The sequence below is a fragment of the Aulonocara stuartgranti genome, assembly GCF_965226115.1.
Source record: "Aulonocara stuartgranti genome assembly, chromosome: 16".
Taxonomy (NCBI): domain Eukaryota; kingdom Metazoa; phylum Chordata; class Actinopteri; order Cichliformes; family Cichlidae; genus Aulonocara; species Aulonocara stuartgranti.
The window spans coordinates 6,004,510-6,013,609 of NC_138952.1; the positions used below are offsets into that span (position 1 = coordinate 6,004,510).

Genomic DNA, 9,100 nt, shown 5'->3' on the forward strand with positions numbered 1-9,100 from the left:
TGTATGTCTTTATTAGGAAAAAGAAAAGGAGTCTAACACAGAGAGAGGGGGAGAGGGCTTTTCATCTATATGTTCAGATGTCTGATAAAGTTCGTGGCAGACTGTGCCTCCTCCCGCTCCCTTCTCTCATCCTCAGCCAACTAATCATAAGAACAGACCCCTTTGATCCCACGGGTAGACTGGCACTCGGTGTGTGTGTCTGCATTACAGTGCACACTTGAATACACTGTAAATGTGCAGAACAAGAAGAGTAAGTACAGGAAAAGTGTGCTAAGAATTTTGTGCGTGCATGAAAGCACAGGTTTGTGTGTGTCTGTGTGGTCATGGTCGTGGCCACCAGTTGAGTTAAGCAGCCCAGTCAGTTACGTTCCGCTCCAGCAGACTCACATCAATAATATTGGCTGAACTGCTGCTTGTCTAACTGTGGCTCATAAAAATGTTAACTATAAATGTGTATATTTGTGACATTTTTACAAGATGCACAGATGTATTTTATTTCACTGTTCTTTTTTTTTTGTTGGAGAACATTTTGCTCGGCCTCCAGCACAAGTCAAATTTAACCTACCTCTCTTTTTTGCCTCGCCTAAAAGTGACTACAGGTGTATTTGTACATGTTAATTACTCACTGTTGTTTTTCTCCCTCATCATGTAGAGTGCCTGTCAGCAGGAGTTGGACAGGGTCTTAGAGGAGATTGCTAAAATGACTTCAGAGGATAACAGAGGCCCACTGGAGAACCTGTATCAGCTCAAGTTTCCAAACTGTGACAAACATGGACTGTATAACCTCAAGCAGGTGAGCTGCTGGCATATCACCTGTCCTACGTCACATTATTTTACAAAAGAGAACATTTGGGTCAGATAAATTCACAAGAGACCCATCCATGATATATGTATGGTAAGACTTTTCACGTTTTTGTTATTTTATGTTTTAGATTTTTACAGGATATAATTTGAAGCATAATAAAGAAAGAATTGAGACTTCCCATTGACGAGAGGGTAGACATAAAAGGAAGAAAGAAATAGCCCTTGTTGCAAAAAGCCTGCCAAACAATGCTGGAAAACCTGAGAAGCAAACAAAAAATATCTCCAAATTTGGTCAAGTAAATTAAAAAAAATGGCTTTAGATGATCTTCTCTTCAAGTTAAATTCCAGTAGAACTTTCTGTGTCTGTGGACCTCAGCCACCCGTGCGTCAAACTGATGTTACTTTCTTTTAAAGGATAATTATTGGTCATGTCAGCTGTCTTCAGCTAAGACCGAGAATCCAAGCATGAACATGATGCATCAGGTCATGAGTGCAACCAGCAGGATGATGGGCTGCTATTATTTAGTCTCTCAGGGTCAGACTGTCAGTGTGGATTCCACTGATATCTTCACAACAGTATAATTGACTGCCTCTCCAGTGAGTTTCTTATTCCACATATTGTCCAGCCTTGATGTGGTCAGTGTAGCCAAACTGCTGTAAGCTGTGACTTGAGTAGCTTTCTACTTTAAGATCGATCTGCCCCAACAGCAACTAGCAAGAGAGCCAGGCAACAAAATCTCCAAAAGGATATTAGTTAAGTTACTAGAATTGAGAACCTTTTTGATCACAAGCAGAAGCAAAGATGTTTAATAATGCGAGTTTTATGATACACATCTTAAAGCCATGTCTTAGACTCCTGGTTGGGGGTTGTTGTGTGATGAGTCCATCAGTCATCTTACCTAAATGTGATCTATTGCATATTTATGTTCATCCTCTCACTGGAAATCAGACTCAAAAGAGATGATAGAAGGTTATACTGTTATGTATCTACTGCTGGGTAATGTGTCAATCAGCATTACCTTACACACTCATTGGTACTTGCTTCAATCACCGAACTGGAAGTTGAGAAAAGTTTAAAAAAGTTTATCTAGGGTACCAAGCAGTTATCTTGCCAAGTTGAAGGTGCCATATGTCATTAGTTTTTATGATCTCTGTTCACCTTGAATTAATTCCTGCATGGACACAGCCTAATGTGGTAGCATTTTCATTTAATTTTGAGTACAGGTATCCTGGAATAGGATTTTTGAACTGAATGCCTGAGCAGAAAGGCACAACAAAGAATATAGTTTTGAGGAAACTTTCATCCATCAAGGGGAAATCTAAATTGCTGCCCCTGTTGTTCAGAAAACCAGATCCAAACTATCTTTCATTCATCAAACCATCAAAACTCTGAACATGTGCAACACATACTGGTATGCCCAAAATGATCTCTAAAATTCAAGGAGAGTGCAAGTGACTGAGTATTGTGTGCTTATGGCTTATTTTGATGTGATTCTGTTTATGGGGTGTATACAAATGTCAGGTGAGTCACTAAATGTATCTATCTATTTTTAGAGTAACAATCTCATGTAAATCCGTAACCAGTTTGAAGGTGGAAACAGAAAGTAGCAAGCCCAAACAGGTTACCTTTGTTGTCCAAGTAATAATAATAATAATAATAATGGATTGGATTTTATATAGCGCGTTTCAAGGCACCCAAAGCGCTTTACAATGCCACGTGCCTCGTTTTCCATTCTTTGCCCAGGGTAGTCTAAAAGTTCAGTTTGAGAGACATCATTTCTTGACCAGTTACCCTTTTGTTTATCAAATCTTCCACTGCTGAGCACCATTTACAGTGCTCAGAGCCGCACTCTGCTTATACAAAAAGCCAAAGGACACAGAAGACACAGGTTATACAGTTGTGGCCACATTTCAGTTTCAGAATGGCAATAAAATCTTTTACAGTTATTGTTAAGTAAAACTGAAAATCATAGAAAATTACAAACCACCAAACCAAATGAAAACACTGGTGTCTAAGCAGTGTTTCACATTGTTCCACTGAATTTCACGCCTCATCCTTCATTTGAACTACTCAAAAAAAACAACAAAAAACGTTCTCGTCGTTGGACTAATTCCATTATTCAGATCTACTCACATGTACTGTAAACTCGTTTGTCATCTTTGCTGAATAATACGAACACTGAATCACGCATCAGGAAACTCACGAGTTTCACAATAACGGCCACACCCCAGTCAGTGCTGTCACAGCAGGTGTTTTCCATCTGCTGTCAAAAAGCAGCACACCTGCTGTGACATCACTCCTACGGTTCCTGCTATTGCTGTGGCATGTTTTGGTGATTCAGCCCATAGTGAGCAGATACATGGCGGTTTTATGCTCTGTGGGATTTGCTGGTGACTTACTGTTTCGTGGTGATCTGTAACACAAGACCATAACAAACTCAAGTGGTTGCAGATGTCAACAGGTTTTAAACTTTGCTGGTGGTTATGTAAGTAATGACCGCTGACTTTGATGATGGGAAAGAGCTTCTGTGGCTTTCGGTATTGGTGGAGATTCTTGTGCCTATACATGTGTAACGCATTAAAGTTTTGAGTGCATTTATGTTTCCTCCTTCGCTTTTCACATTTTCATTTCAGTTCCTCAGACTTTCTTTTTGGTTTTTCCTCTTTCACCCACGTATTACTTTGTGGGGTTTCCCCTCTCTTTTCTCTCATTGTCTGAGTCACACTCACACAATTCCTTTGTATCAGCCTGGCAAAATCACCCTGGCAAAAGTATAACTTCCTTCTCACTCCTGCCACCTGCCTCCTCCCCCTGTCTTTTTTCTTAATAAACTCTCACACCCGCCTCTTCCTTAGCGTTCTGCTCTTAAACACACACACAAACGCACAAATGCATGGGGAGATGTTGTCATCATGAATGAGGCAACAAGCTTCTGAGCTCAAGGTTACAAGGCAATAAAACTGTTTGGCGTACTTCATGGGAAGACTTTTGTTAAGCCGAGGAACGAACTGTGCTTCCGACTGGGGGCTTGAATTTGTATTATGCCCATCCATAGACATCAGACAGGGGAGGACAAACAAGGTCACATATCCAGTGTTTTCTTACGAGGATAGTAGAGCAGAAAAGAAGATTTGAATAGGCGCCACCGTTTCCTAAAGCAGGGCTCTCAACCACTCAGCCAATTTTCATCACCGGTCACAAACAACAGCATTGTTTTGGACTAGAGTCCACGGTTCCCAGGGAGGAACACTGTACCTCCTCAACACTCGGCTCCCTTTTGGAGTTGTCCCTCCTTGTCGCGCGGTAATTACTGTAACTGTCACTTTTTTTGTTCTTTCTCATCGAAGGAAGAAAATGGAAAGTCTTTTCTTTCCCCCCAGCTCTTCATTCTTTTCGCCGTCCCCTACCCGGCCGCCCCGCACGCGGGCCGTAAACTGTGTCCACTTCAATTACGACCTCATTTCAGGGGGTTGGGGGGGAAGGGTGGGCTCTGCAGGGGAGCTAGTCTGCTGGCATGCCTCCGTTTGTGCGTGTATGTGTGGGAGTGTTTGCGATCACATGTGTGGCTGTGGATGGGTTGTGTGTAGGGGGCATAACCTGAGGACAGGCTGTTATTGGGTGAGTGTTGTCCCACCCGAATCACAGTCCTCACTCTCATCCAATGACCCCCCGCCGCCAGAAGATCCTCGCACACACACACATGAACACAAATCTCAAGCCACCCTACGCCATGCTTCATTAATGCATCCCCTGCTTTCACTGTGTTTCCTTACCCTCCCGCCTCTTTTTCCCAGTGTTTTCCATCTTGCCTAGTTTGTGTTTTTCTTCTCTCCTTCCAGTGCAACATGTCCACCCACGGCCAGCGGGGAGAATGCTGGTGTGTTGACCCCTTAACAGGAGTCCAGATATCAGAGACACCTAAAGTCAGAGGGGATCCCAACTGTAACCAGTTTCAGGAGGTGCACAGAGCAATGCCCACTGCAGAAGCATCTCACTAGCGCACCATCAAAATGGGGCTGGGTTTTCTTCACAATTCCAAATTTATGAGGATTATTCATCAACAGGTGATGACTAAGCTCATACTCGTATGATATAATACTTTTTTAGGAAAGTGGCTTCAGTAAAAGAGCATAAATGCAGAGTGAACTACAGTATTTTTGCTGGTAAATGGACATTTTTCAGCAGTATGATATGTATTATAATCCACTCAAACTACAGTGCTCATTCTAGTCAAAAAACATGCATAAGCAACAACAGTTCGAGGCAGGGGGACATAAATACATTCTGATGTGTGTTAGGCTTAGGGTCGTCACCAAGTTAGATCATGATAAGTGTCCATCTAATACACACAGAAAAAATCTGGATTTCTTTTAATATTCATCCTCAGTGTCATTATAACTTCTGAAAATAACATGCTGAGGTCTTTAAATGATAGCTTGTTATCAGCTCTGTCAGTCCATCATTCTGGTGATTTTCAGCTAATGTAAAGCTGTCCGAAAGTAAAGCTTTTTAAGGAATATAAGGCAAACGCATAACTTTTAGGGCTACAAGTAAAGAGGCCATTCAGAGACAAGAAAAGCAAAATAACCATCTAAAAGGGGCTAAAATGGTTTGCAATGCTAAGGGGAACTGCAGAGTCAGCTCATTTTCTGCTTTTTTTTTTTTCATTTTAAGAAAGCTCTTTGACATTACACCTAATCTGATGAAATCAGCATTAATCTGTTAATTATATAGACTTTCAGCCTAAACCTACTAAGGATTTTATCTGCATTTAAATGTCTCATGTAGGATCTCAGTAAGTGCAGTTAGTCTTTTTTAAGAGACTAAATATTATATTGGTTGTGCCTCCATATCAGAAGTCTTACACTGCTCAGTGATCGAAGCCCAAAGCTGGCAATTTTAGAAATTGAAGATGAGAGTCTACCATTATAAATACTGTCTAAGAATCAACCAATAGGAATGGAGCATTAAAATTCTAAACTTACCAGCGATCAAGGAGAATAAATGAAAAACTAAACGTGCAAAACAAAATGTTTGTGCTTCTGATAGAGCAGAAAATGCAGCTGAATTGTGATAGCAAAAGCTTGTTTGTAAGATGCTTCTAGTAGCTGTTTCCACAACGGCGTCATGGTGGACACCCCACAACAGGGATATAAACCTCATTTTAAATATCGTGCCACATACAGCCCACTTTGATCTTAAGTGTTAAGAATTGGTGTCTTTGCTGGGCCATTTCTGGCCCTCAGGCCTTATCTTGACACCACTGGTCTACAAGCATCAGACTCGATGTCCCACTCAAATTTATTCCTTCCATATCGCACAGTTGTAGCTCGCAATGAGCAGCAATGACATCCTAATGTGCTGGTGCATTTAGACTCACAGTGTAGCATTTTGGATAACTTTACATTTATGTTTATTAATCTACACTGCTACTGTTGTATAAATCAATAAATTATTATTAATTTATATAAATATAATAAATGACACAGATTAAATGTTATTCTAATGGCAAAATGGGGACAAACCCCCACTTATTCTTTAGCTGAGTGGAGAATCTTTGAATCGCTGAAGATGATGTGTGCACTATCTATACTCATACATTTTTTAGCAGTAATACTTGGTGAACACTGTTTTAATTAAGATAATTAAGTTTTTATTTCAAGTAATGCTTTCTCTGATTACCTTTTGCAAAATTTCATGTTGATGTGCAAAATGAAATAAAATGCTCTGCCCATGACTGGAACAGACTTGTTTGCAGTTTTTGGTTGTCATTTTTTTTTTTTTTTTTTTTTTAAGATTTTGCAGTGAAAATGTTGTGTTAATTTAACTTTGACTGTAAAATCTGACATCATCCATGTTTTTCTTGGAATCCACACCCATCCGTATAATAAACTGCAGAGAGCTGTTGTTGTTTTGTTTGCCTGTCAACACTTACGATAATAACCCTGGAAACCACTGTGTGGCCATTCCTATCGATACTGTGGACTGACATGCTTGTGTGTGTGTGTGTGTGTGTGTTGCCAGGGTTACTAATTAAGTGTTGACATGAGGAGGGATTAGGCTGACATTGACAAATGTGATACTAAGTGGTAAAGGTGTCTATGAATAAACCAGCCCATTCATACACACACATACACACAAACACCTACACACACAAAACCCCATGCACACACACTTTTGTACTGCTGCACATCATGACTTTAAGAGCGGAAACCAGTGTAAATGTAAGGATAATACTTATTACATGATTTGTAACTTACTGTACAGTGCTGTCTCACTCATACACGCTGAGAGGAAGAATGTTTGCAGACAGTTTTTGGCCCTTAAGGCAAGTGCTCTCATTGATTTCATGTAATCGTATTTCAGTCTCTGTTGCACTGTCACTGTAAAAATAGCAGTGCGTGAATCAAAAAAGTTGCAGGATAGTGAAGTTGTTATCTACGTTTAATTTGACACTTTAACTACATGAATGAATAGCTTTTGTGTAAGTGGAAATCTTTTTGCCATGTCAGTAGATATCTTTTTAAGTCAGGATAGCTGTGCCAATTTGGTACTGGTTAGTGTATTAGGAATGAAAGGATGCCACAATGTTTGATGAAAAATTTAAATGGGCAACATAAAGAGGATTGAATTCAAAGACACCCTGAAAATCAAAGTGGAAGGCTAGCCCATTCTGATGAAATTTCACTCATGCCTAATGACAGTCAGGGCGTTGCTGCCACGCCTATAGAGGTCTGTGTGTCTCTCCATGGATATGCCTCCCATCGCCATGCCTTACGATGTTACAGGCAGCATAACCTTCTCCAGAGCTTCTCCAGACCCTTTCACGTCTGTCACATGTGCTCAGGGTGAACCTACTCTCATCTGTGAAAAGCACAGGGAGGCAAAATCCAAACTGGCTCCATGGTGCAGTGGACATGAGCACAGGGCACACTAGAGGATGTTTGGGCCCTAAAGCTACCCTCATGAAATCTTTCTCTGATTGTTTGGTCAGGGATATTTACACAAGTGACCTGAAGGATCTAATTTTGTGGCTCTTGCTGTTCCTGAGTAGATACTGGTCCTGCTGATGGGTTAAGGAGCTTCTGGAGTCCTGTCCAAGAGTATCTGCTTGTCTCAAGGCATCTCCTCTATGCTCTTGAGACTGTGCTGAGAGACATAGCAAACCTGACAAAGGTATGTATTGATGTGCCATCCTAGGGGAGTTGGACACTGACCCTGGTCAAATACAGAGCTAGTGAAAAAACAGTCAGAAAAGATGGGCTGGAAAATGTCAGTGCCCTCCACCTGCCAAACTGTTCTTGTTTTGAGGTTGTTTCATTGTTGCCCCTCTAGTGTACCTGCTGTTCATTTCATTAACACCAACGCAGTTAAAACCGAATACCAACCTCCTCTGCTACTAACTATTTAATTAATTTGACACTATACTCTGTGTTCCTTTAAGTTTTTGTTTGCTTTATACTCACCTTGTCTTGTTTTACCGAAAGTGTAAAAAAGTTGACCAACTGCACTGTCATAGAGTAGCAACTAGTCACTCATGAGGTAGGCCTGCCTAAAACATAATCCATCATACTTTTTGACTCTACTGGGGACAATAATTTACTAAAATTCAGTTTGTACTTAATAAGAAGTGAAACTCCCGAGCAATAAACTTATCAAGTGTTTACTGGGATTGAATCTCAATCTGTATTTTTTTTTTTATTTGCTCCTGATTAGAATGAATATGAGTTGATCCCTTTGGAAGCCAAGGGACAAATTTTGAGCATCAAAGCTGTGCTGAAGCTAATTGTGGAGCGACAGAATTTAGACACTACTTTGATAATATCGAATAAGATTTATCAAGTATTCACAGCAGGTACTTTTAGTGGCTTGATCAAAAACAACTCTGTTGTGATATATTTTGATATTTTAGTTCCAAATGTAATATTTGTGTCTACATCAGCCACATTTACTTCTTTCTTCTAGTCAAATTGAAGGTTTCTAGCCAAAAAGTGGCATTGGCAAAAACCTCCAAGCAGCTGCCACTTAGAAGATGGTCCTTTGATTTGTGGCACTCAGGCTCTTAAACTTCATGTCAGCTCCAGCTAAATGTAATTTTACACTCAACAAGCAGGATGGGTGTTTTTTGCAGATTGCTCATCTGCAGGTATATACTTTATGTTCCTCAGCAGTCAATCACTCTTTTCTCCCTTTGACTTACATTTGACTTTGATTTACTTCTTTATTTACTTACCCTGGCCATCTGCAGCCATTCAGACATAACAGATTACTTAATTACTTATTTTACTTTTCATA

The 9,100-nt window shown here is 40.3% G+C and overlaps 1 protein-coding gene across 1 annotated transcript in view; it reads left to right on the plus strand.

Annotated features, from left to right (window-relative positions):
* Positions 1-6,542, plus strand: part of LOC309691081 (insulin-like growth factor-binding protein 2-B) — a 29,179-nt gene extending 22,637 nt beyond the window's left edge. The window contains exons 3-4 of the mRNA XM_082508617.1: positions 653-793; positions 4,645-6,542. Of these exons, the coding sequence (XP_082364743.1) occupies positions 653-793; positions 4,645-4,803 (300 nt within the window). The 3' untranslated portion in view covers positions 4,804-6,542. The remainder of the gene's footprint in view (positions 1-652; positions 794-4,644) is intronic.
* The last annotated feature ends 2,558 nt before the right edge of the window (positions 6,543-9,100 follow it).